This window comes from Nannospalax galili, unplaced genomic scaffold (assembly GCF_000622305.1).
Source record: "Nannospalax galili isolate Female #2095 unplaced genomic scaffold, S.galili_v1.0 scaffold788, whole genome shotgun sequence".
NCBI lineage: Eukaryota > Metazoa > Chordata > Mammalia > Rodentia > Spalacidae > Nannospalax > Nannospalax galili.
This window is the reverse complement of record NW_008359996.1, coordinates 369,013-396,926: the sequence shown is the minus strand read 5'-3', so window position 1 is coordinate 396,926 and position 27,914 is coordinate 369,013. Positions and strand designations below refer to the sequence as shown.

The 27,914-nt window shown below is 46.5% G+C and overlaps 1 protein-coding gene across 1 annotated transcript; it reads left to right on the top strand.

The window, feature by feature from the left end:
* Itgad (integrin subunit alpha D) lies at positions 1-27,204 on the top strand. Its single transcript, XM_017795774.2, has 29 exons — positions 1-152; positions 2,449-2,552; positions 2,672-2,742; positions 2,879-2,993; positions 6,745-6,875; positions 8,358-8,503; positions 10,381-10,534; positions 10,640-10,790; positions 10,970-11,043; positions 12,470-12,599; positions 12,690-12,832; positions 13,014-13,154; positions 13,252-13,461; positions 14,722-14,852; positions 14,971-15,128; positions 16,463-16,617; positions 16,847-16,975; positions 17,774-17,847; positions 18,074-18,215; positions 21,052-21,165; positions 21,275-21,354; positions 21,452-21,535; positions 24,905-24,983; positions 25,115-25,222; positions 25,367-25,444; positions 25,623-25,736; positions 25,876-25,977; positions 26,227-26,337; positions 26,793-27,204. Exons 1-29 carry the CDS (start codon positions 1-3, stop codon positions 26,907-26,909), a joined length of 3,498 nt encoding a protein of 1,165 aa, XP_017651263.1. The 3' UTR covers positions 26,910-27,204.
* Positions 27,205-27,914: the final 710 nt, after the last annotated feature.

Genomic DNA, 27,914 nt, shown 5'->3' with positions numbered 1-27,914 from the left:
ATGGCTTCTCTGATCACCTCCAACCCCCATCCCCTATATTCCTCAGTCTTGGCTTCCTGTGATGGGTTCAACCTGGATGTGGAGAAGCCCACCATATTCAGAGAGGATGCAGCCGGTTTTGGGCAGACTGTCGTGCAGTTCGGTGGATCTCGGTAGGAAGCCCTCCCTGCTTCCCTGTCCCAATTCCTTTCAGGTCCTGCTGCTGGTGTTACCTGGTGAGAAGTCTTTCCATATCTCTTCTGAGGCCTCTGACACTATCATTCTTTATGAATGGACCCAGGCGGGGCCACAAAACTCTAAGAAGGATCTGGCCTTGGAAAGGAGCCCTTGAGCTTGTCCTCTACACTGGGTGGCTTCTTGGTGTGTGACCAGTGTAATGGTACCAGACCCATACTCATTAAGCTTGCAGTTTAGGGTTCTACTCTGTGGCTCTTTAAATTGTTAATGAGTCTGTCTTTGCAGTTCTACTTTGTAAGGAAAGAGGGATGGGCACACAGAGGCGAACTGGGAGGTTGAGATCTTGGCTCATAAATGTGCCTGCCTCTCAGCACCTCTGTGGGAGGCCATTCCATCCCTAGTCAGTGGCCACTGTTGCTCTCCTCTCCTGGCATGAGGTAGGCATAGTCAAGGTTGGATGCACTCGCCCCATGAGTATTCCCAAGTTTGAGGGAGTGAATACTCAGAAACTACTAGGAGATGAGAAGGAATCTCTCCCCAAGAGATTTATTTTGCATTGTAGCAAATACACATACCACAAATTACATACCTAGCCCTGCTTCTAGGAGTTCCCATTCTCCTGTCCCAGAAAGGAAGAACAAAGGAGTTCAAGACCCAAGAGATGGAGGTGTGAACAAGGTGTGGGAGGAAGAGAGCAAACCCAGGGGGAATTCCGGGAGGCTCCACAGAGGAGATGCTGTTGGCAGTGAGACTAAGACAGGGTTTGAGCTAAACAACAGAGCGCCACAGAGGCCATAGTTCTGCATAGTTCTGTCACTGAGCTGGCAAGCTGGGAAGATGGAAAAAAAGTGTCAGGTGTAGACACCAGGTTCCAAGGTCTTGTTTTTTCTTTGCTTAAAAATGTAACACATGTAGACTGTGGGGCGCAAAGCTAAAGAGTCCAACTCAACGGTATTTTTATATATGTATGTACCAGGAGTAGCTGCTGCTTAGATCAGCCTATAGCCCTATACCAGGCTACCTGATCCTGCCTCTCTTGGTCACCAACGCCCCAAAATTTCAAACATAACCACTGTTTCTGCATCCATCACCTTCAATTTGTTTTTAGGTCCCGTTGAAAAACGGAATACAGTCAGGCATGGTGATGTAGGTCTGTAATCTGAGCTCTGGGGAGCCCGAGGCAGGAGGATCATGAGTTCAAGGCCAGCCTGAGCTATGCAGTGAGAGTCTGAACAAACCAGAATATAAAGGTATTCAATGTATATTAAAATAAACAATATATAACGGGTAATATTCAGATTGCTACGAAGTTTGTCCTGATTTCTTTCAAAGTTTATGTATAAGGAAGGAGCTGGGCAAAGAAAGCCAAGTGTGTTCTCCGTTTGCATCAGGTCCCAAACCTGCAGCATCTGTTTGGGTTTCTGTCAGGAAGCTCTTAGGTACCCCTTGACTCACACATGACACACAGAGTTGCATCTTTCCATAAGGCAGTGGCTTTCTAGAAAAGAACTTTTAACTACCCATTGAACCAAGTGTTGGTTCAATGACACACCAATATTTGCCTGCCTTTCTTGTCTGGGTGGAGAGATTGATGGTAGTGATGAAATGTTTTCAAAATTAAAAAAAAATCCTGTTAAGGCATTTTGCAAGTAAATAGTGTTTATAAAATGATGGGTGCAGATTCTAGGGCCTTAATCATCCAAGTTAAACTGCTTATATTATTATATTTAAATTTGTTCAATTAATTACAAAGTCATCCTTTTGTTTTTGTTTGTTTGTTTGAGACAGGGTCTTTCTATGTAGCCCTAGATGACCTGCAACCCTGCTAAGTAGACCAGGCTGACCTCAAACTCACAGAGATCCACCTGCTTCTACCTCCAGAGTGCTGGGATTTAGTGGTCATGCCCAGATACAAATCACCTTTATTTTGAAAGCTATGGCTTTAGGAAATTGTTCATTTAGCTTGAGGTGATTGTTTTTCAACGTGTTCTCATGATTGGGAAGTGGCATTTTTGGTGCAAAATATTTTTTTTGATAAATTCTAAATATTTATATACCCCAATACACACATATTTATGAATGCATGCAGATGAAAAGCAAGCAAACAAGCTCCCCTTACACAAATGTAACCCAGGCCTGATTTCTAAACAGCCTCTCAAGGAGCGAACGCGAAGAACTTCCCTATGAAGTCTTACTTCCTCAGGGCAAGATACTTCCTTGTGCCCAGAGCACCCTGCTCTCACTGATTGTATGTCATGGTTGTTTCTCTAGACTCGTGGTGGGAGCCCCTCTGGAGGTGGTGACGGTCAACCAAACAGGACAGTTGTACGACTGTACATCTGTTACTGGCACATGCCAACCCATCTTGCTGCACAGTAAGTGGCTTAATCCAGGTGTCAGGTCCCTCAGCTCCCCTAATGTGTACCTCCCAGCCAAGACTGTCCCCCTAAATGAAGTTCTGAAGTTGAGTGTGACTGTGTGTCTGTCCTTTCAGTACCCCCAGAGGCTGTGAACATGTCCCTCGGCCTGTCCCTTGTGGCTGCCACCAACTCCTCCCAGTTGCTGGTGAGTTCTTTGAGTCATGGGAGGGTCATGAGAGGCACAGCAGGGGCTGGAGGACAGTGGAGTGGGGCTAGGAGTGTGTGTATGGGGGCTGGGAGGCAACCTGGGAAGTGTTGCTCACAGACGTCTCTGTCCCCAGGCTTGTGGCCCGACTGCGCAGAAAGCTTGTGCAGAGAACATGTACACAAAAGGCTTCTGCCTCCTGCTGGACTCTGATTTGCAGTTCATCCGAGCAGTTCCCATGGCCCTGCCAGGTAAGTTTGTTGGAGATGAGGCTTCTGGGGGGCACAGTGTGGGTAGATCATGAGGCCTTCTTCAGCCTCCTGCAGAGAAGACTGCCTGTGGCTGAGCGGAAGCCTCCGGAAGCTCAAGAAGGTTATGGGAGCATGCTCTGGCCTAGCAGGGAGGACAGGAACCCTCAGCTGGTTCTGACTGGGTCAGAAGGGAGCCATCCATGTGCTGGCTGAATGGAATGTGAAGGTCTCACATTTGCTACAGGTGTCTGAACCCTCTTTGTTTTTTTTTTTTTTTAATGGCAAAAACATGAAGGAAGAGCCATCCATAAGGGAGACAGTTCTGGGAGGGTCACTGCTGAGAGGTCAGGACTCCTCTCCAAATAAATGCTTCCCTCTCTAAGGGTGGCAAATGACAGAGCTGCAGAAAGTGTGATGCACAATTCTGTCAGTGTCAATAATGGGGCCTAGGGACACCATAGTGGCATCTCTGTAGACGGCTACATGGTGGTGATAGCTGGGTTCAGGTTTTTCATGTACACAGGTGACATTCTCTGGGTTTCAGTTTCTTCATTGGTAAGACAGGCTTAATGTTCATGTAGTTATAAAGATGAAGGAATTTAATGTCTATAAAATGATTAGCGCTCTCTCTGGCACATAGTATGGACAACTCTTATGATTAGTATTCTGGAAAATGATTGTGTGTTTTTATTGAGTGAAGGGTAGAGACAAATGACCTCATCCATGGTCTAAGAAGGGAAGCCAGGGGCCATACAGGATGCTGAAGGCCATACTTAGACTGGAGAGGCTGTGATTCTAGGCACAGTAGGCATTTAGCCAATGTTGGAGCAGCAGCCAACAACCCTCCCGGACAGATGATGAACTTAGTACCTCTTTGGGGAGCAGAAAGAATAGAGAGATGGTGTCTAGGGCTTTGGACATAGGAGAGGCTACGTCCAGCCTGGGAGGTAAATGTCTTCTCATAGATGCCTCTGAAAATCATGAGGTGGGGTACCCCATGAAAAAGAGCAGAGGAGTATAAACTTGGCACAGGCAAGGCAGGTTTGGTAGAGGCAGAAAGAACTGGGGCCCACGGAGTTCTGTCTGAGCACTGGGAAGTACTGGGTGCCTGATGTGGTCCCTTTATTGCACCTATATAAGGACCCTGGGTGCTGGGCTTATTTTTATTTAACAGATGAGAAAACTGTTTAGAAATATGTCTGTGGGCATAAGGCAAAGAGTCTGACTTCTGCAGAAAGGTGTGTAGCCTTGCCAGTTCAAGCAGTCAGCCATATCTGGGTGGGTCGAGCACTGGGGGTCTGGCTGGGGTTTTATTTCTAACACAGAGGGGTTCTATCCTCACTCTGAGTGGTCAGAGCTTGGCCTCACATTCTAACACTGTAGACTGATTTAAAGTGATGCAGTTGATAAGCACAAATTGCACCCAGTGCCATCTTGGATGCATATTTTTGCTTCAGGAAGCACTGGCCCTGGAGGAATTTGAATTTCTGCCAAGAGACTTCTTTACAAATTTTTAAAATTGAAGCTTTATCTTATTTAACCCTTTGATAGAAAAGACAGTACATTTCTTTTACATATCCCACAAAAACCACTGATAGAAAAAGGCCACACCCAGAGCCAACCTTTACCTGGCTGGCTTGTTGCTTTCTGTAAGATGCTCAGCTGCTCTCAGGCATTGGCTGTTGGAAGCCTGGTAGATATAATAAAAGGGGAACGAAACAGGAGACACTGAGAGAACTTGCCACAGAACTGGCCTGATAGGAGACAAGGTTGGTGATTTTGTTATATAGCTGAAAAACTGGACAGAAACACAAGCTGTGGGCAGGGCAGTGCGGATAACAGCAGCGCCTACTGTGTTGGATTGCTGCAACCATACAACTTATTAATGTGTGTATAAAATGATTAATATCGGGCCTGGCCCTCTGTAAGGGTTAGGTGTTGTCACCATCGTCACGTGTCCCAGGCATTCTCTAGGCCTAAAGCACAGAAGACCTGAGGATTCTCAGCCCGCTGTGTTGATGGCTGGACTGTGTAGTAAATGCAGAAGCAAAAAGGGAAGTGGTGAGCCCCTACTTCTCCCTAGCACCCTTGAAGCTCCAGTTGGTTGAGCAGATGAGGTTGGGGAGGAACGGAGAGAGAGGAAAAACCCTGCTCATTTCAGTGGTGGGAGGCAAGTTGCAGCTCTGAAGCATAGATGTGGCACCTCAGGGCTGTGGTGGGTCAGCTCTCTCACTACCCTGTGGATAACACAGGATGTGGGTGCTTGTTGAGGCAACAACAAGGTCTGCACATAACCTACACCCCCAGCACGAGCATGGGGACAATGTGAAGTATCCTATTTGTCTGTGTGCATGTGCTATATCATTCCCCTTACAGAGTGAACTCCACAAGGGCAGAGGTATTTGTTTTGTTTTAAACAAACAAACAAACAAACAAACAAACAAACAAAAAACCCCAAACAAGCCAGGGTTGTATGGCCAAACTTTCCCAGAAGCATTTTCTGAGATTCATTTGAGAATGTTCTCAAGAGCTTGTGAGCAGGAGGGAAACAGGCTGGACAGAGGGCAAGTGTTGGTTAGCAACTTATAAAGAGTCTACAGGGCCACACTCCTAACGGTTATAGAATACGAACTGGAGAGATGGCTCAGCGATTAAGTGCACTGGCTGTTCTTGCAGAGGACACAGGTTTGATTCCCAGCACCCACATGGGTGGCTAACAACTGTCCATAATTCCAGTTCCAGGGGCATGGGCATTGCATGACATGGGTGCACTTACATACATGCAGGCAATTCACTCCTACACATACAATAAAATTTTTTAAAGAGGAAAAAAAGGTTATGGAACAGTAAACAACTGCTGGGGGAGGAGACTGAGTCTGAGAGATTTCCTGGTACTGTCGAGCTGCCTGCGAGTTGTGTAACGTGCTCTGTGAGCTTATGTGAGTTGTCTTACCTGTGTTGGGGTGGGCTTTTTGGTGATAAAGCTGTCTTTGAGTTGTTGTCCCTGCTCCTATAAGTAACTCCTCATCTATACTCCTGTTAGGAGCTCCAGTAACAATTCACCAACTTAGACTCTGAGACACTGAGGGCTACTGCTGGCCAGCTGTACCCAGCTGGAAGTGAGTGCCTCGGTACTGGAAGGGGATGGGGCTGAGAGGCACCATGTATCCATTACGGGTGTGTTCGGCAGGCCTAAAGAATGCCTGGTACATATGACAATGGTTAACCCTTACAGAGGGCCAGGCCCTATATTAATCACCTTACATACATATTAACCAGTTTTATTGTTGCAATAATTTAATATGGTTAGCCTCATTTATAGACAGGAAAGCTGAAGTCCAGAGAAGTTAAGCAATGCATCTGAATTCATCAACTAGGTAGTGGTGGAGCTGGGATTCAAGGCCAGGCACTTTGGTTCCACAAAATTGCACTTTGAAGCACTTTGCTAAACTGCCTATTGTGTGCTTTATGACATCCCTAGAGAGTGTGTTTAATAAGGGTTTGTTGACTGAATGAATACAGAGCCTGACCCCTGGCCTTTCCTTCCTCCTCTCCCATGTCCAGGCCACGTGGTGGGAAGAGGACAGCACCAGTGATCCCTGGCAGGGAGAGGCCCTCTCTGTGGAGGGGTTGGAAACTGCTTCAGAATGTCAGGACTAGGCTCCTGACTGTTGACAAGAAGGAATTCCTGACCTCAGGAGATGGCTGGGGCCCACACATACATCTTTAATTCCTTCCTCCTTCATTGCAGAGTGTCCAGAGCAAGACACAGACATTGTTTTCCTGATTGATGGCTCTGGCAGTATTGATGAAAGTGACTTTAGCCAGATGAAAGATTTTGTCAAAGCTTTGATGTTCCAGTTCGAGGGCACCAGCACCATGGTGAATACTGGGCACTGTGGCCTGGGGAGGGCGATACAGACCTAGGAAGGGGGCCTGGCACTGATGGTGGGGGAGGTGGTTCAGTGGAAGAGTGCATGACAGGGCCAAGGTCAAGGTGCCAGTGCAGGGCCATTTAAACCTACCCTAGGACGTTCTCCATGGCATTTAGTACGCATCCACATCGTGCTTTAAAAACATTGAAAGAGCTGGCTGTGGTAGTCATGCCTGTAATCCCTGCACCTGGGAGACTAAGGCAGGAGGAGCTTGTAAGTTCAGGTTCAGGTTCTAGTTCAGAAAAAGAGGAATTTAAAATAACTTAGCTGTGAAGTCTCTCTGAAGGTAACATAAGCGAGTGAAGATTCATTATGTTTTCTATATACTCCATGACTTCATTATCTTAAAACACATGGGAAATGGCTGGTAAGCCCCAAAGTATTCTAAAATAAAAGGATTATTAAAAATAACAACAAGGCTTGTCATGGTGGCTGCCTTTAATCCCAGCACTCGGGAGGCAGAGGCAGGCAGATCTCTGTGAGTCCGAGGCCAGCCTGGTCTACATAGTGAGTTCCAGGACAGCTGGGGCTACAGGGAGACCCTGTCTCAAAAAGACCCCCAGGGGAAAAAAAAACAACCAAAAAAAAAGCAAACAGCAACAACAACACAAAAAAACCCAGAACCAAACAACAGGGCCATCTGTGAGATGGCTCAGTGGGTAAAGGGCTTGCTGTCCCAGCTTGAAGACGTGAGTTCTATTCCTGGATCCCAGAGTGGAAGGAGAGAATCAGCTCCTGAAAGTTAATCTTTTCACATGCACATCATGGTGCACACACAGACACATAGAAACAGACACAGACAGACACACACACGCACAGAGAGAGAGAGAGAGAGAGAGAGAGAGAGAGAGAGAGAGATAAAGAGAGATACACAGACATACACACGCAGTAAGAATACATTTTAATTAAAATTTAATAAACAGCAGTAGTAGTTCAGCGATAAAGCACTTGCCTAGCAGACACAAGGCTCTGGGGTCATTCCTCAGTACCAGAAACAAAGAAAGGAAGGGGGCTGGAGAGATGGCTTGGTTAAGAGCACTGGTTGCTCTTGCAGAGGACCTGAATCAATTCCCAGCACCCACATGGTGCCTAACAACTGTCTGTAACCCCAGTTCCAGGGGATCTGATGCCTTCTTCTGGTCTCAGGCATTGCATGACATGGGTACACTTATATATATATGCAGGCAATACACTTATACGCGTAAAATAAAAATAATAAATAAAATATTTTTTAAAAAGAAGGGAGAAAGAAAAGAAGGGAGGAAGGGAGTGAGGGGGAGGGAAGGGGAGGAAGGAAAGAAGGAGGAAGGCAGGAGAGAGGGAGGAAAGGGGAGGGGAGAAGAGGAAGCAAGGGAGGGAGGGAGGGAGGGAGGAAGGAAAGTAAGAAAACCTTCAGAGCTCTGAGCCTGGGCCTCCTCGGCTTTTGCAGTTCTCCCTGATGCAGTACTCAAACATTCTGAAGACCCACTTCACCTTCACCAAATTCTGGAGTAGCTCAAACCCTCAGAGCCTGGTGGATCCCATTGTCCAGCTACAAGGCCTGACGTTCACAGCCACGGGCATACAGCAAGTGGTGTAAGGTCCCCTTCCTTACTGTGGCCCTCAGATGTGCCCAGCGCTTCCTACCTCTGAGTCAGCACCCGTTCTCCTCAGGGGGCTTGAGAGTCTCTGGAGAGTGACTAGAGGGGCAAATAGGAGCTGTAGGCAGAGTCCTCCCTGGAGTCTGGTTCCGGACACAGAACTAGATTCCCCTGTTATTTCTCCTTTACCTGGCTCTGGGAGGCTGGACCCTAGAAGCCCACCTGTAGCAGCAACATGCATGGACTTGGCTTCAGACAGTATGGGTACCCATCCTTACTCCTCGTTTGCTATATGAGCAATCCAGTGCATTACTAACACTCTCAGCCAAGTGTCCACGGAAGATGAACTCACAACTTGTTTGTCAGAATTCAGTGAGAGCCCATAGGTGTGTGTGAGATGCTCAGGCCAGGGCATACAGGAGTTGCTACATAAATGATGGTGCAGATCCTTTTTACCTCCTCAACTGGGACTCCAGGATTGTTTCCAAATATAGTCTATATGCCTTTCTCCCCACTTGCTGACCCCAACCCGCCCTTTCTTCTATGTGTCTGTCTGTACAGCACTAGAGCCAGATGACCCCACAAACTTCTGTATCTTGCTATGGTTTTTACTTTGCTCTTCAGGAAAGGAGTTGAAGACGTTGAGTTATGATTGGGTAAACTCCTTCTCTAATGGTGGGCACTTAGGTTGTTTCCAGGTGTGTTGTTTGGTATGTTCTGAATTTACATTTGTAAGAGTATATAGTTACATTTTAACCAACTGTCACAGCTGTCACCTAATACTTGCCTGTGGGCCATTCATGGTCATATAGTCTTTCTAATAACCAGATGCTATTTTTTCAACTATTTATTGTTTCTTGACAATCCTTTATCAAATTGGCCTAAACAACATGTTTTTCCCCCTAAATCCCAGGTAAGGCTGGCAGGCTCTGCTGTTTTGGCAGAGGTCTCTCAGGTAGTCAGACACAGAGATCTCCTTCAGGCATTTGATGCTCATGAGGAAGGGACTAGCTGGCCGGGCTCAGCTGGAATGGTTGGACCTATCTCTACATGTGGTCTCTTTCCATGCGGTTGTCCCAAGGGGTGCCTCTAATAGCGTAGCCAGACTCCTCTCTCCGTGGCTCAGGACTCCCCAAAGTGCAAAAGCATGTCTAGGGGTCTAGCTCAGTGATAGAATACTTGCCTGACATGCACAAGACTGTGACCTCAGCAACACCCCCAAACCCCCCAAACCCTATGCATGTTACTGAGAAAAGTGAATCATGGACCAAGCAAGTTTTCCTGTAGGAGGAGAGCCAGCTAGGATTCATTCGGAGCCATTTTTAGAGAGAAGTTATGACACAAGTACCATCTTGCTCAGAGAGAGTGAACAACATATACAAAGTGTGTCTGGCTCCAGAGCTTCTACTTTGAACCCTGCTGCCTCCTAGGAATGAAGTTCGGTTGTGGACAGAGCTTTAGGAAATATATATGAATACCTTTGTTACTGGTCTTCATTTCTAGTGTAGCGTTCTGAAAAGGGATCTTTTCCTTTTCTCGTTCCTTTCTTTTTTTTCCAGGGGCGGGGTGGAAGGTGGGAGGTGAGGGGATGGTATGGGAGTTGGGGTAGAGTTGTGTGTGTATGTGACAGACTGCACTATGTGGCCTCACCAAGGCCTAGAGTTCATGCTCCTCTTGCCTCAGGCTCCGAGGGCTGATTACAGGCCTGTACCCTTGTGACTGACTCTGAATCACGTTGCAGCATGCCCAATAGAGTCTGGCATGTCCTGGTACCAGGACTTTCCAACCTTTACATATGAGCTTCAACCTTTGCAAAATGATCTTTCTGGAATTAATTATGCCTCAGTAATCATTTCTCTCTATTCCCTGCAGGAAAGAACTATTTGATAGCAAAAATGGGGCCCGCAAAAGTGCCAAGAAAATCCTAATTGTAATCACGGATGGGCAGAAGTACAGAGACCCCCTGGAATACAGTGATGTCATCCCCCAGGCCGAGAGAGCTGGCATCATCCGCTATGCCATTGGGGTACAGTCTCTCCTTCACTCTCCCCCAGACCCAGCCTGCCTCTCATACAGGTGAAGGGCTGGCCAGTGGGCTTATTCTTCTTAACTGCCTCCCACTCTGCTGCAGGTGGGAGATGCTTTCCAGGAACCCACTGCCCTGCAGGAGCTGAACACCATTGGCTCCACACCCCCACAGGACCATGTGTTCAAGGTGGACAACTTTGCAGCACTTGGCAGCATCCAGAAGAAGCTTCAGGAGAAGATCTTTGCCATCGAGGGTGAGTGGGGACGAACATGGCCTCAGAGTTGAAGGGGTTGTTATTCAGTTGTCCCCTGTAGTACTGACGTCCTCAGAATTGCTCCATAGAGCTGGAATCCCAGACCCCATTCTCCCTCTGCTCCAAGTCCTCAATACTGTCATAGCTATGGAGAACCTAAGTGACGTGCTTCCCCACAGGAACCCAATCAAGGACAAGTCGCTCCTTTCAGCATGAGATGGCACAAGAAGGTTTCAGTTCGGCTCTTACAATGGTGGGTAGACTGTGCAATCAATAAACAGGTGTCAGCTCTGGGCCAGGCATGAACAGAAGCAGCCTGGTCCTTAGGTTCTCTGGCTAATCAAGGAGCAACATCAGGCTGTTCTTTAGGTGCCAGAAACAGGGCAGAGTGGAGGACAGTCAAGGCTCTTACTCTCATGGAGCACATGTTGTAGTGGAGAGAGCACATTTAAACACTTTCAGACTATACTAAGTAGTGGAATAGAAGAGGAAAGATAGTCAGACGATGCTGAATGATGAGAAAGGGCCAGTCCTGAAAAAATCTGGGCAAAGATTTCCAACTACAAAGGTCCTGAGGCAGAAATAAAGCCATTGTGCTAGAAAAAGCAAAGGGCCAGCACAGCAGGGGCAGCCGGGGCAGCCGGGAAGAAGAGGCTGGAGAGGTGGGAAGGACCAGACCACATGGACCAGAGGCATGGTGGTGCAACAAGACTTGTTTGAAGGTAGATGTGTGCTCAAAGCATCTAGGGGGATCTCCTTCCTTCCTTGTGGGGGTGAGTAGGGCGTGGTAGAAATGAAATGAGTTGGTTATGAACTGATCACCAGAGCCAGGTCAAAGGTACACAGAGTTCATTAGACGTTTCTTTCTGCTTTTTTATATTTCTTTAAAAATATTTTATTTATTATTTTTATTTTATGTGTATGAATGTATTGCCTGCATGTATGTGAGTGCATCTGTGCCACGAAATACCTGCAGAGGTCAGAAGAGGGCGCTGGATTCTCCTAGAACTGGAGTTATAGACGGTTGTTAGCTGCCTTGAGGGTGCTGGGAATCCAGCCCAGGTCCTCTGCAAGAGCAGCCAGTGCTCTTAACCGCTGAGCCATCTCTCCAGCCCCCTGCTTTTTAAAATTTCTAAGTTCTCTGTAATCAAAAGTTTAAAAGACAATGAGCAAGGCATGCTGGGGAGTACCAAGTACTGATACCTATGGGTGCTGAAGAAGACATCACAAGGGTGTGAACTTAAGGTGGATTTTTCCAGAGAGCAGCTGAAAGAGGGTTGAGGGGTGGTCAGGCCAAAGGCTCAGTGTGTTTGGGAACAGAGAGTAACTGCATGGATCCGATTGGGAAGGGGCCCAGATGACATCCCAAGGGAGTTGGTGATGGTTTTCCAGAAGAATGATGCCTACATATTGGGTTTTGGAAGGCTTGATGCTGGGATGGGAGAAGGTAGAGCAGATACCAGCAATGTTGGAGGTGGAACAGGATGTGAATGAAGAGGGCAGGCTTGACAGGGACAGGGAAATGTATCAGAGACACCAGAAGTTAATGCACAGAGGATGCTGGTAAGAACCAAGGAAGAAGAAAAACCAAAGTGAGGAGAGGTGTTTGGGGAAGGCTTCCCTGGACTATGTTGGCATCTTGCTACAACCTACTCAGCCTTGGAATACCCTCCTCTCAGGATGGACCAGTTCTGGGGGCTGTGGGAAGCTTCAGCTGGTCTGGAGGTGTCTTCCTGTATCCTCCAAATATGAGACCCACCTTCATCAACATGTCTCAGGAGAATGTGGACATGAGGGATGCTTACCTGGGTGAGAAGAGGCCGTGGGAGGGGTGGGCAGGGTGGGGGATGAGCTGGCTGGAGCTGGGAGAGCCTTGGTGCTGAGGCCTGGGCCCCTCAGGTTACTCCACTGAGCTGGCCTTTTGGAAGGGGGTCTACAGCCTGGTCCTAGGGGCCCCTCGCCACCAGCACACCGGGAAGGCTGTCATCTTTACCCAGGAATCCAGGCAGTGGAGGCCAAAATCTGAAGTCAGAGGGACTCAGGTTGGTATGGAGGGAGCCAGAGAGGAGCTTGAGGGTGGGCTGCGAGACCAGGGTGGAGAAGGAGGAGATGCAGGGTCTGTGGGCCCAAAGAGGAGGTCATGGTGCTGGGAGAGAGGCCGGACCTGGTCCCAAGGGGGCATCTGGCAGGGCAAGTGGGATGACTTCTGGCTCGGTCCTCCAGATTGGCTCCTACTTTGGGGCCTCCCTTTGCTCTGTGGACATGGACAGAGATGGCAACACAGACCTGGTCCTGATTGGGGCCCCCCATTACTATGAGCAGAACCGAGGGGGCCAGGTGTCTGTGTGCCCCATGCCCAGGGGGGTAAGTGACTCACTCTTTGGGGTCCTGGGCTGGGTGGTGTCTGGCTGTGGGGTGGAGGGCTGCCCAGGTTGGACTTGATGCTGATTTTGTTCTGCAGAGGAGCAGGTGGCAGTGTGAGGCCACTCTCCATGGGGAGCAGGGCCATCCTTGGGGCCGCTTTGGGGCGGCTCTGACAGTGCTGGGGGATGTGAATGGGGACAGCCTGACAGATGTGGCTGTCGGTGCACCTGGAGAGCAGGAGAACCGGGGTGCTGTCTACATATTTCATGGAGCCTCAAAACTGGTCATCGGTCCCTCGCCCAGCCAGGTGAGACCTTGTGTTCAGCCTTTTCTAGTTCCTCCTCCCTTTCCATGTCTTGGGTCTCCACCTCAGCATTTCTTCAGTAGTTTATTTCGTTGAACTAAATACAAATCTTTTTTTAAATTATTTTTATTTTTTTCCCTTTGAAGCAGCTTTTGATCTGTTGTGGCAGCTTTATGAGTAAGAGACCAAGCGTCAAACTCTGTGTCAAATCCCTGGCCACACCTGCCCTCATTTGCTGTATGCCCTTTGGCTAAGTGGCTGATTTAGATTCTGTTAGATTTAGGAGGGCAGCAAAAGGAAGGAGTTTAAAGTTTAGAAATAAGAGTCAGAGCCAGACCTACAACAGGCAAAGAATGTGCTCCCTGGATGCAGGGAACCCAGCAAAGGCTGATAAGAGCTGTTCCTCGAGGAATGATTATCTGCAATGAAATGGGGAACAGTCTGGTCTTATAGGAACTCTGCTGCACACAGCTGCAAGAGTTAACTCTGTGCCAGGGTCTGGTGTCCTTGAGGGTCTCTTCTCCCAAGATTGTTTGCTCAGACAGGCGGTGAGTTATCTATAGCACCAAAGGAGACAGGTGGGCTCCATAAACGGTCTTTCTCAGTCCAGGGAGTGACCAGTTGGTAAGGCCTGAACAAGGCCATGCTGCCAATTTAGGGCCAGTTAGACACTTTAAGAGATTTATGACTTTCACTAATGAGGATTGGGGCTCTTCTGCAATTCACATGATCTATAATATTCTATGATCCTCTTTTTTTTTTTTTGGTGAAACATAGAAATGATCAAACCACTCCACGAGTTTCTTGTAAAGGCAATAGTGTGTGCAGTAGGCCCTGCATTTATCAAGTGTTTATGGATGACCACACACGATGAGCAAATGATGACTCTATTATAATCCTAGAGTTGTATTTTTGCTTTATTGTTAACTTTCATCCTCACGATGAGATGGACTTGCAGAAAGGTCCGTATCTTTCTTTCTGAGAGTCTCCTGAGATGCTAACAGTGCTTGCTTTCAACTCCTGATCCTTCATTTCCCCCTTTTCAGTTTTGTTCTGATATGCTTTTACTGTAGTTTTGTTCTGAGTCACGGCTTTGCCATCGGCCCTTTGGAGGAGGGTTGAGGCAGAGTCTCATTGATCAGCCCAGGATGAAACTCTTCATTCTTTCACCTCAGGCTCCCAAATGGTAGGGTTACAGAATTACTGTGAAACCTGGGGACAATCAGCTACTGATTTTTATTTTTTCTTTGCTTCTTTGATCAGCGGGTCACTGGCTCCCAGCTCTCCTCCAGGCTCCAGTATTTTGGGCAATCACTAAGTGGGGGTCAGGACTTCACCCAGGATGGACTGGTGGACCTGGCTGTGGGAGCCCAGGGGCAGGTACTGCTGCTCAGGTGAGAACTCTCCCACGTCACCCTCTTCCATGGTGTGTTCAGGTCATCAGTACTGCTCCCCACCTCCTTTCTCCCAGGGGCCAGCATTATGTCCTCGGCCCTTCCTCATGTCTCTTAGGAGTCTGCCTGTGCTGAAAGTGGGGATATCCATGAGGTTTGCCCCTGTGGAAGTGCCAAAGGCTGTGTACCAATGCTGGAAAGAGGTGCCCACCATCTTGGAAGCTGGGGAGGCCACAGTCTGTCTCACCATCTACAAAGGCTCACCTGACCAGTTAGGTGATTATCTTCCTAAAAGTTGGTCCAGTGTTACCCCATTAGAGGCCCCTAAGGCTTTGCAAAGGACTGTGAGCCCAGGAGTCCAAATCTTTCAACCCTTGCTCAGTTGCCTGAGTCAGAAACCTAAGTCCTTTTCTTCATATACCTCAGCCTATGAAGACCTGGAGACTGTTCGTTCTTCTCCCCTACTCCAGCCTCTGCCCCAGCTTAAGCTACCACTTTTCTGGTTACCTACACCGAAGCAGAGACTCTCTGAGTCCTTCTCACATCTATTCCTACACCCTCTCATCCATTATCCAATAAGGATCCAGGCATCATTGGTCCTAAAATGCAAAGCAAGGTTCTTCACCTGCTGACACCCTAAACTGCTTCCCCTTACGTTTACAAAAACTCAAGCCCTTCCCTGCACCCCCCCCCCAGCTTTGGCCCCTGCTTGTACGTTTGGTCTCACCTCATTCTACTCCTTTTCCTCCATGCTTTTGCTAATGGGACAGCCTCCCTCTCCCCTGGAGACTTGGGAGTTCTCACATTTGTGGCTTCTCTTCTTCTCACACTTCACTCAACTCCTGCTCACCCTCCACTCACAGCTGACCAAGTCTGAATGGGCATGCTCCCTGTACCAGAAGAGCCCACCCTTGCACTGCCCATGTTGTGACACCATGGCACATGTCTTTACTAGACTTTGAACTTCATGAAGGTGCGACTTTATCTATCTATCTATCTATCTATCTATCTATCTATCTATCTATCTATCCATCTATCCATCATCTATCATCTATTATCCATCCATCCATCATCTATCATCTATTATCCATCCATCCATCATCTATCATCTATCTATCTATCTATCTATCTATCTATCTATCTATCTATCTATCTATCTATCTATCTATCTATCTATCTATCTATCTATCTATCTATCTATCTATCTATCTATCTATCTATCTATCTATCTATCTATCTATCTATCTATCTATCTATCTATCTATCTATCTATCTATCTATCTATCTATCTATCTATCTATCTATCTATCTATCTATCTATCTATCGTCTACTATCTATCTATTTATCTATCTAATCTATCATCTATCAATCATCTATCTATCAATTATCTATCTATCATCTATCTATCTATCATCTATCTATCTATCTATCTATCATCTATCATCTATCTACCTGTCAGATCAATTATCCATCTTCTCCATATGTATTCCCAGAACTTGATACAGCTCATGACCCATAGAAAGCATTCAACAAGTATGAACAAATAAATGTAAACAGGATGTCTAGGTTTTCTTTGCCTTTGCATTTTCCATTCTTCCTTCCACTGCAGGTGACATCCAGAGCTCTGTCAGGTATGATCTGGCATTGGATCCAGGCCGTCTGATTTCTCGTGCCATTTTTGACGAGACCAAGAACTGGACTTTGACTCGAAGAAAAACTCTGGGGCTGGGAGATCACTGTGAAACAGTGAAGCTGCTTTTGCCAGTGAGGATTTGGGGTTTGGGGAAAGGAAGAGGGATGAAGATCCCAAGACTAGCCTGTAGAGTCCCTACTCTCTGCTGTGGAGAGTGGGAAGGGTGAGGATGTGGGGAGGGTGGCTGGGATGGGGAACCTGGCTCCTCACCTCAGATGTGGTATGGTATGGATTTGGTGGAGAAGCTCCAGTGGTGCGACATGAGAAAGATGGTGGGTTCTTCACTGTTTATTCTCTCAGGACTGTGTGGAGGATATGATGAATCCCATCATCCTGCGCCTCAACTTCTCCTTGGTGGGTGACCCTGCCTCATGCAGGAACCTGTGTCCTGTGCTGGATGTGGGCTCACAAGGCCTCGTCACAGCTTCTGTGAGTAGTGTTTCAGTGGAGTCTTGGGGATATGATAGCTTTATGTCTCTATGTGCTTAAGAACTCAACATATCCCAGTTGTACCCTGCCAACAGCAAATCCAACATGCCTCCACTCAACTTCTCAGGCCCTGTGCAGCTTAGGCTCTTGCGCACATCCCAGCTGGTCCCATTCTCTCCTGACAAGAATCTCTACTTCACATTCTGAACATCTCTTCCAGCTTCTCCCATTCCTACCTTAGAGCTACCGTTGGTTGTAATTCTCATTTGATAAAACATTTCCTTCTTTTCCCTTGAAGAAAACTCCGAAAGTCACACTCAGTAGCTCACAACTCCCACTTTTTCTCTGGCTCCCAGGTACACTATAATCATCCCATCATCCAAACAGAACATGGTTTAGAATTAAACAATCTGCATCTACATTTGTCTTTATTGTACATTTCCTCAGCACACTTGTGTATTTAATTCTCCTGTGGTTTTCATTGCCCCCAAACTGCCACCCATTTGGAAACCTGTCCCATTACTCTCATTTAGTCGTGCTTGTTGAATACTGCCGATGTCCACATTGGACTCGACCCAACTGAACTTTACTGTGCTGAAGTCAAGATCTTGTGTTATCACAAGATCTTTTTATGTTTTATAGTCCAATCTGTACCCCTATCTCCATTCCCTCCTGGTGTCTATCAGAGTGCTGGATGCAACAACTTGCTAATGGTCAGTTTTGATGAGGGCTCCCAACGAGGGGGTTAGAGAAAGACTAGGAGATGGGCTGAGAAGAGAGCAAACTGTTTTGTTGCAGCTCCCCTTTGAGAAGAACTGTAGGCAAGATGACCTTTGTGAAGGGGACCTAGGCATCAACTTTAGCTTCTCGGGGTGAGTGCTATCTTCTGTCATATGTAAGCACATTGGGTCCCACATCCTCACAGGATGAGAGTACTTGTGATCCCCTTAGATCATCTTTCTACAAAATGAATTGAGTTGGAATGTTATCAGCTCATAGTTCATGAATTCCCACCATGTTGCCCCTGCCCCTGGTTCAATTTCATTTCAACTTATCTCCAGTGGAGTCACTTCTTCAGGTTTGATCTTCCCTCCTTAGCCTGCAGACCTTGGTGGTAGGAAGCTCCGTGGAGCTCAATGTGACAGTCACTGTGTGGAACGAGGGGGAGGACTGCTATGGAACTGTAGTCAAATTCTACTACCCAGCAGGACTGTCTTACCGACAGGTGTCAAAGGCACAGGTAAACAGCTCCCTTGGGCTCTAGGTGTCTGGGGCCTTGGATTAGTCTATTTTCTTTTGCCAATAACAAACTATCACAGACTAGGTGAATTATAAGAGATAAGTATTTTAGCTTACTATTCTGGAAGTGCAAAGTTAAGGTGACACATGTGGTGGCCTTCTTGTTGGCAGAGTCTTGAGGTAGTTCAAGGCATTGCAATGACAGGAAGAGTGTGTGTGTGTGTGTGTGTGTGAGTGTGTGAGAGAGCTTGCGTGTGCGTGTGTGTGAGTGTGCGTGTGCGTGTGTGAGTGTGCGTGTGTGTGCGCGTGCGTGTATGAGTGTGTGAGAGAGCTTGCGCGTGTGTGTGTGTGCGTGTGTGTGTGAATGTGCGTGTGTGTGCGTGTGTGTGTGTGTGTGGTTTAGTTTTTCCTCTTCTTCAAACATGTGTGTGCGTGTGTGTGAGTGTGCGTGTGCGTGTGTGAGTGTGCGTGTGTGTGTGCGTGCGTGTATGAGTGTGTGAGAGAGCTTGCGCGTGTGTGTGTGTGTGTGAATGTGCGTGTGTGTGCGTGTGTGTGTGTGTGTGGTTTGGTTTTTCCTCTTCTTCAAACATGGGGGACCCACATTAATGATCTTATCTAATCCTAATTGATTCTCAAAGTCTCCACTTCTAAATACCACACAGTCTGATTAAATTTCCACCTTCCTGATATCTCATAATGAGGATTAAATTTCCAAACACAAAGCCTTCAGGTGCTTAAGCCATATCCAAATCAAAAGGCCTCTCCCCTGTCCTATAATTCCTGGAGATAACATAAGCTCTTTTTCATTCTTCTGTGATGTGTACATTAGATATTATGTATCATCATAGATTGTATGTATACCTACTGAGATAGAAATGTATTAAGCCCATGTACAGGTTGATGAATAATATTAAGCAAGCATCCATGTAATTAGTTCCTGGTCAAAAAGTAAAACACTTCTACAAACCCAAAGGTCTCTCATTATGTGTCTTTCCTTATTGCAATCCCAGTCTTTCTCCAAAAAGCGGCCCCACTTTCAACTCCATGATAATAATTTCCAGATATTTATAGGTTTACCATTCCTGGGTGTGTCCCTAAATCAGACCGTTCAGTTCTCTTATAGCCAAACTTCATACAAATGGAAACATGTTGGATGCACTCTTCTGTGTCCCGAGTCTTCCCTTCAGTGTTATGTTTGTGAGACGTACCCTTGCTGTTCCATGTCCCTTGTAGTGACTTTTACATCGCTGTGACCAAATGCCAGCCAGACACAGCCTAAGGGAGGAGAGGTTTATTTGGCTCAGATTTTAGAAGGTAAGGCTCATCGTGGCAGGGAACACACAGCGGCTGCAGAGGCTTGATCCATGGCATCAGCAGTATGAGGGAGCTGGTTACACCTCAGCAGCAAAGAAGCAAGAGGTCAGGCCAAAAGGAGGCCGTGTATACCCCTCAAGGTCAGCCAGATGGCCATCGCCTAGCTAGGCTGATAAGCACCAAAGGTTCTACAGCCTCTCAAAACAACACTGCTCCTGGGTACAAAGTATACAAACACGTGAGCCTGTGGGTCACATCTCATTCAAGCCCTACCATAGCTGTAGGATGTTTTCGTAGGATCTCTTTGTATGACTGTGCCACTGCATATCCATTCTACAGCTGATGGTTGTTTTCCTGATTTGTGCCATGACTGTTCTTGAGCCTGATATTTTGGAAGGTTATAGCACACGTGGATTCTCTGATAATTAGTCTTTTTCAATATCATTTTCAGAAGTAGTTTTTAAATATTTTATTATTTTTATGTGTATGAGTGTATGCCTGTATGTATGTGAGTGCACCCACATTGTGCAGTGCCGTGGCGGTCAGAAGAGGGCTTCGGTTTCCCCTGGAACTGGAGTTAAGGATGGTGCATAGTCCCCATGTGAGTGCTGGGACTCGAACTCGGGTCCTCTACAAGAGCAGTCAGTGCTCTTAACCGCTGAGCCATCTCTCCAGCCCATTTTTCAGAAGTATTTTTACCTATTTAGACTCTAATTGGCAAGATGTGAGCGTTCCTTTGACTTTCTGTCTGCACCAGTCACTTGTCACATCCAGTTGTCAGTTGGTTGCAGTAGCTGAAGTTTTCATTTACTTTACTCTAGCAAGGGTAAACATATACATTTCCTGGTACTTTGGGATTTTTCCTTTGGGGATTGTTTATCTACATATTTTTTATGTTCTTGCCTATATTTTAAAAGTTAGTTTGTAAGAATTCTTTACACATTCTGTTTGCACATGCTGCTCTAGTGATGTTGTTGAAATCCTCAGCCTCTTGCTTAGTTTTGCAATCCTATCACTCAGTGTTTTTGACACCATAAAGAATGTCTTAATTTGGCTGTGGTTGATTTTGTATTTGGTATTTTTGTGTGTGAGTCTTGTTTAAGAAATTTTACCCCCTAGTCTTCCCTTCATCCCCTGACCCTGCGCATGGGTCTTGCCCTGAGCCTCCACCTGCCTGGCTGCAGCTGCTTTTGTCTGTCTCCCAGCACTCCCCCACCTCCCTGCAGCAGGTGGCCCCCTTCTTTCCCACCTCAAGGCTATAAAAACAGTTACCTTTTAAAAAAAATCTTTATATTTTGCTTTTGTGCGTATAAGTCTTTAAATCAGCTGGAATTTATTTCAATGTATAAAGTGTGGTAGAGATCTAATTTCTTTTTTTCCTCTCTGTAGTTTTATTTTCGGTATGGGGCAAGTTTTCTTGGCATCATTTATTGGAAAGTCTGTCCATGTCCCTACCACTCTGCATGGTCATTATGTCATATATACATGTGGGTAACTTGTTTGAATTCCTTCTCCCCTACAAGCAAGCTCATCCGCACCCCCTGCATCTGGCCTGTGAGGCAGAGCCCACAGAGGATGTGGGCCTGAAGAGCAGCAGCTGTAGCATTAATCACCCTGTCTTCCGAGAAGGTGCTAAGGTCAGTTCCTGCCTCCCCAATCCTCAGCACTGTGCTTCCTTGCTGACTTGTTCCCTTCCCTCACTCCGAGATGACCATCTCCCCTATTCCTTTTTTCCTCTTCCCGCAGAGCACCTTCATAATCACATTTGATGTCTCCTACAAGGCCACCCTGGGAGACAGGTTGCTTATGTGGGCCAATGCAAGCAGGTGAGCTATGGTATGTCCCTCATCTCCAGGCTTATGCCCCAGCTGGATTTTCCTTTCTGGGATTCCTTCACAACTGTATTCGTCTCTCTTTCTTCAGTGAGAATAATAAGCCTGGAACCAACAAGACTACCTTCGAGCTGGAGCTCCCAGTGAAATACATGGTGTACACGGTTATCAGCAGGTACTTACTCCTTAGTCCTTCCCTCGGACCTATGGTCTTTGACCTTCCTCCAAGTCTGGTACCTCCTATCACAGCTCAGCTAGCTCTTTTTATAATGAGCATGTGAATTAGCCTGTTTTACTGCAGTGGACTGAGACAGCATTCTCTTTAAGAAAAGAGGTTTACTTAGCTCACAGTTTTGGAGGCTGACAGTCCAAACAGCAGAGCCAGGTCTGATCAGAGTCCCCTTGACTACATTACCTATGGCAGATGATGCTTCAATGGCAGAACTGTGTGCTAGAGGCTGAGATCACATAACTAAGACAGAAATGCAGAGCAGGGAGCAGGTGCAGCCTTGCAACTTCTCACTAGATCTCACCTCTTAAAAGTCCCACAACCTTCAACAATGCCACCTGAGGGTCAAGTTCCAAGTGTATGAACCCTGGGAGGACAAATTCAAACCATACCCCAAGTAAACTAGCCTCTAAGCTTCCTCCCCTGGAAATTATTGTGCAGGTTCCCAGCCATATATTTAGAGCACACCGTGAAAGACTGTGCAGTTCTTCTCTGATGAAATGGTCTTCTTGTGGGACACCTTGTCGCCATTGTTAACTTCCTTTTCTTCCTCCAATATTCAGTCTTTCTTTCATTTGATGCCAATTCTTGGTGCTAAACATGAACATGCTAAGTAAAGCTATTAGACTGAGAACAAGACTTTTCTGAGCCCTCTGACCTGGGGAGCTTGTGCCCAACAGGATATGGTCTGTTACCACAGAGAAGAAGAGAAAGGTCAGGGGAGCATCAAGGGCAGAGCTCTTGCTGTGGGTTTTGAAGGTGGGTGGGTAAGCAGGGCCAGGTCAGGCTGGAAGCAAGCAAGGAACTCTCAACACTGGAGAGAGAGAGAGAGAGAGAGAGAGAGAGAGAGAGAGAGAGAGAGAGAGAACTAGCTATCTCAAAGTTTAGAGTACCATGGGCCAAGTTTGCTTCTGAATTTATAGGTGTACTGGAGGGGGTGAGGTTCAATGTGTCATTGTCAGTGACATGACCCATGGACTACATGTGTGAATTTCCCCTTCTGTCCATAGGGAAATACTTATACTAGAGCTTGTAGTTATACATACTTAGGCTATTTCAAACATTTTGGTTATTGTGGAGTTTGGGGGGGTGTTGCTTTTATTATATGTGTATTTATAGTCATTGAATCCTCTCAGTAACTATATTGTTACTCTCATTTTCACCAATTAAAAAAATCAAGAGATTAAGTAAGTTGACCCTATATTTACCAAGTAAGTCATATTCAGTGTCTCCTACAAGGCCAACCTACAAAGCCAACCTGCATAACAAGTTGCTTATGAGGTGCAAAGCAAATAAGTGGGCCCAGATGATTCTTCTGGAGAGAGCCTGTGCCCACTGTCATATGCTACATACCTCTCTGAAGACTAAGGAAGGCTGGGTGATTTGCTTAGATCTGAGGAGAGGCTTAAGGCTGAGGAGATTGCTCAGTGGGTGAAAGCACCTGCCGCCAAGCCTAATGACCAGAGGTTGATCTCTGGGACCCACATGTAGAAGAAGAGAACTGACTCCCACAAGTTGTCCTTTGACCTTCACATGTGTGCTATGGCACCCCCTGCAAATAAATTAGTTAAATGTTTTTAAATGGAAGAGTTTAGAACTGGAAGATTTTAAGGTAAGAACGTGGGAGCACAGATAGAAGTTGTTTGGGGATCAAAGAGGAATTCTGGCTAGCAAACCCTAATGCTTATGGAGAACACATTTGTGCTGGATGCTGCACCAATCCTCATCACAACTCTATTAGCATCCCTATTTCAGGGAGGAAAAAATGACAGGACTCTAGTAAGGTTAAATAACTTATCTCAAGTTACTCCTTTGGGTAGGAAGTGGCAAATCTCGGATGTGAAACTCAGACAATTTGTCACCAGTGCCTTTGTACTGAGAATCAAACCTGGGGCCTAGTGCATGCTAAGCAAGTGGTCTGACACTGAGCTATGTTCTCAGTCCCTTCTGTAAACAGCAAGTTGATAGTGTGAAAACTGTTGGGCCCACAGAGTTTCTGGGTAGATGATCTGATGTTTGGGTGCTGGTGGAAAGTGCAGTTCCTTTTTGCCTTCCTCTTTTTGACTTTTTTTTTCTTTTGAGAAAGGATCTCTTTGTAGCCCCAGCTGACCTGGAACTCACTGTGGAGAGCAGGCTGGCCTCCATCTCCCAGAGATCTGCCTGCCTATGCCTTCTGAGTGGTGGGATTAAAGGTGTGCGCCATGATGCATGATCTTTTTATTTTCTTCATCCTAGTGAGATATTAGATTCTTAATATTCTTAAATATCAAGAAGGCAAGGATTCTGGCTTGACTTGAAGTCTCCAGGACTATCCAAATAGCCTGGTGTATGAAAATGTTTACCGAAAGCAGCGGCTAAGCAAACTGTGTTGGCTCACAGATGTAATCTTAGCACTTGGAAGCCAGAGGCAGGAAGATTGCTACACTTTTAAAGCCAGTCTGGGCTACACAGTGAATTCTAGGCCAGCTTGGACTATAGTGTGAGACTTTGTCTCAAAAATACAAAAAAACCAAAATAAAATTAAAATTAATTTTTTTTTTGGTCTTTTTTTGAGACAGGGTCTCCCTGTAGTCCCAGCTGTCCTGGAACTCGCTATGTGGACCAGGCTGGCCTTGAACTCACAGAGATCTGCCTGCCTCTGCCTCCCAAGTGCTGGGATTAAAGGTGTGCACCACCTCTCCCTGCTAAAATTAATTTTTTAAAAAAGAAAGACAGACCGTGTACGGTTGGTAGATGGAAATCTTTCGGTTGGGAACACTTATGTCCCCTCTAGGTCTGTGCACCATTTTCTTTCACATTTACTTACCTGCCCCACTGTGACCACATCCACTGTCATTATTGCCACCAAGAGACGGGCTTGCACTCCATTTCCCCTGAGTAATCTAGCTGTCACTTCATAGCATCTCTGCAGGCATATTTGTTCTGGCAGACAGCTGGCAAGGATTCTCTGAGGCTAGTGTGTGTCTATTGAGGAAAGCATTAGGAGTGCCTTTTTCCTCCAGGGAAATGTTTAAGTTGGGGCTTGAAGTGAAAATTCCTAGAACAAGAGTAAGAACATCTCAAACTAAAGAAAGAGCTTGAGTGAAGCCATGGGGCTATAAAAGAGCCAGGGGCATCAAGGGAGAAACTGAGTGGCTGGGGCAAAGGACATTGGAGGAAGAGGAGAGGAAAAGCTGGCACTCGGGCTGCAGAGGTACACGGAAACTTGTTGTTTTCCGGAGTCATCTGCTGGGCCCAAAGGAGCTCTCTGCAGCAAGCTGGGGCTCAAGTGGAGATGGTCTCGGCTGCCTTTCACCAACATGCCCTTTTCTCCAGGCAGGAAGACTCCACCAAGTATTTCAACTTTTCATCTTCTGATGAGAAGAACAGGAAAGAGGCCAAACATCGATACCGAGTGAGAAGCTAGGGAATATTCATGTCAGTCTCAGCTCAAGATGGAGAAGCCTGGAGAGCTATGGGTAGGAAAGAAGTGGGATTTGGGGTATTCTAGAAACTACAATACTATCTGGTCTCCATTTCCTGCAGGTGAATAACCTGAGTCAGAGGGAGCTGGCTGTTAGTGTTAACTTCTGGGTTCCCATCATGCTGAACAGTGTGGTTGTGTGGGATGTGGCTGTGAGGACCCCATCACAGGTGCCAGTCTATGTTGGTTTTCTCACCAAGATCCCTTTTCACAGTACTACCTCTCTTGCATCAGGAAAATGTTCATTGTTATATAGCTAAGTCTCTCTCTCTCTCTCTCTCTCTCTCTCTCTCTCTCTCTCTTTCTTCCTCTAGGATGTTCTCTGTACATCACAGAGGAAACCTCCCCAGCATTCTGACTTCCTGACTCAAATTCAAAGGAATTCTGTTCTGGTGAGAGAAGCCTAGCTACCCTGGGGGACACAGAGAAATTATTGCTGAATCATAGAGTTGTACAGTCAGCTTGTCATTGTTTACATTCTCTACCCCAGGTTGGACAGCCTTTACTTTCTCTTTGATTTCCTTGTATGTGAACACTTTCTTCCTCATTTCATTTCTCTCCTGTCCCCAGGACTGTTCCATCGCTGACTGCCTGTGGCTCCGCTGTGGCATCCCCTCCCTGGGCAGCCAGGAGGAGCTTGACTTCATTCTGAAGGGCAACCTCAGCTTCAGCTGGGTCAGCCAGGTGTGTGGCCAATGGCAGAGGCCCTCCCTGGTCCATGTGTGCCTGGTGGGTCTGAGGCATCCTTAGGCCAGGACATTTTTTGAACCCTGAGTTCCCTCCAGATCTAATTCCCAGCTCTGCCCCACCCTGTCTTTCTCAGACATTGCAGAAGAAGGTGTTGGTCATGAGTGTGGCTGAAATCAGTTTCAACACATCTGTATATTCCCAGATTCCAGGACAGGAGGCATTCCTGAGAGCCCAGGTAGGCAGTGTGGCAGACTGTGACTAGGCTGGTAGGATCCTGATGTTCAATCTGTGGTCCTGGCTGAGGGATTTGCAGGCCCAGAGGGAGGAGGGATGAAGGTCTGTAAGCAGGACAGGTGCCTCAGAGTACATGAGTGCCTTTGTATCTCAGCCCTTGGAACAGAGCCTGGGTAAAGAGGGGAGGGAGTTAAAGTCTGGGAACATGGCTGGGAGTGTGTGTGAGGCAGCTTTCTGGTCTCCAAATTAGGTGGAGATGGTGCTAGAAGAATACGAGGTCTATGATCCCATCTTCCTCTTGGTGGGCAGCTCAGTGGGAGGTCTACTGTTGCTGGCTCTCATCACAGCCATACTGTACAAGGTGAGTGTTTTCTCTTCACAGTACTAATCCTCAGCCTTGAGTAGGAGAGTATAGTGAAAGCTTGGACTGTTGTCCGACAGGCCTAGGCACACGTTTGGTCTCTATCATTCACAGTTTAATTTAGGCAAGTTGCTTAGGCAAATTGCTTGACTTCTTTCTCATTTTTGAAATAATAATAAGACTTATATCACAGATAGTCTGAAGTGAGATCAAAATCAGACCATGATATATATGCGTGCAAATCTGCCTGACTGGATCTATGTTTTTCTCCTATGGATTATATAGGAGTAACAACTGCTTGGCACACAATCTATTTCAATATATGATAGCTATTCACATGACTGTCCTGGCACCAAGCAAAGTTAGCTCAGTTCCCTTCTCATCAACTTCCTCCTCCTCTCAGTGCCCTTCCATGCTTTCTTACCCAGATTTTCTGTTTTTACCACTTCTCATAGCTTGGCTTCTTCAAGCGTCAGTACAAAGAAATGCTGGATGGCAAGCCTGCAGACCCTGCCACAGCCGGTGGGGAGGACTTCAGTCGTGAGGCCCCACTTCTGCCTACACCCGAGTAATCCACTTTCCTGTTTATCTCTACCACCAAGAGCTGGTCTTGTTTATGCCTATCAGTCCACTGCCATGAAAACAACTTCTCACGGGTCAGTAGTGGCCTGGGCAGCCTATCAGATGCTGGGCCATACTTCCTGAGTTAAAGATTTGGATGTTTTTACCTAGGTGTCAAACTTCTTCAGTGCTAATCTACTTTTTGGAGGAGCAGGCATGGTGCTGGCATAAAATTTCATATGAATAAGAATTATCACACATTATGAGCTAGGTGAATATACTCAATGTACAATATTTTTAAACAAATAACGAATATTTTTAAAATAAAAAAGAAAATTCAGAAAAAATGCTTTTTCCTTGTATGGAAGATCTTGAATCCAGGGACCAAATGCTGTTCTTGGAATAGTTGCAAACCCATTTTTGTGTACTTAAAAAGTCCTCTTGCTTCCTTAAGTAACTGGGACCTGAGGTGTGTTTTCTTGATGGTTCTGAGAACAATATCAGGGGAGACGGTAAAAAGAATTGTGTGTGTCGGGGGGCACTCATGGATTACAGGGGCCCAAGGTTGTGGATGAAATGTTCCCCTTGAATAGGGTGTCCAGAAGCCAGGAGAGCCAGACTTCCTGAAAGAAGTATCTGATTTCTGCTTATTATTACAGAAGACCCATGAAAAGTCAGCACTAAAGGACATAATAGAAGATGACCAAACTATTCCAAATTCAGAATTAGGTCCCAGACCTGGTACAGAAGATTGTAGAGCCATGTTGGAATTAAGGCTATCTATCATCAGGCAGCCAGAATTCACAGATGCTTAGGCATGGACATGTCAGGAGAAAAGCATCTTCAGGGTCTGCTACCCTGGTTTCCCAGGGGCTGCAATCAACTGCTTCAACTAGAAGATCAGTTAATCACTGAGACTCTCCCACCCTCCTCTAGAGAAGGAGAACCAAGATTCTGTCTTGCCCCAAGTTGTGTAAGGATTCAGTTTATCGGGAAATCCTGTACAACCTAGGATC

What these genes read in the sequence shown, in the direction of transcription:
- Itgad (XM_017795774.2), top strand. Translation starts at nt 1, where the DNA reads ATGGCTTCTCTGATCACCTCCAACCCCCATCCCCTATATTCCTCAGTC. An exon ending in TCAGTTCGGCTCTTACAATG is followed by an intron (nt 11,044 to 12,469) that starts GTGGGTAGACTG and finishes CCCTCCTCTCAG; the next exon opens with GATGGACCAGTTCTGGGGGC. An exon ending in TCACAGCCATACTGTACAAG is followed by an intron (nt 26,338 to 26,792) that starts GTGAGTGTTTTC and finishes CACTTCTCATAG; the next exon opens with CTTGGCTTCTTCAAGCGTCA.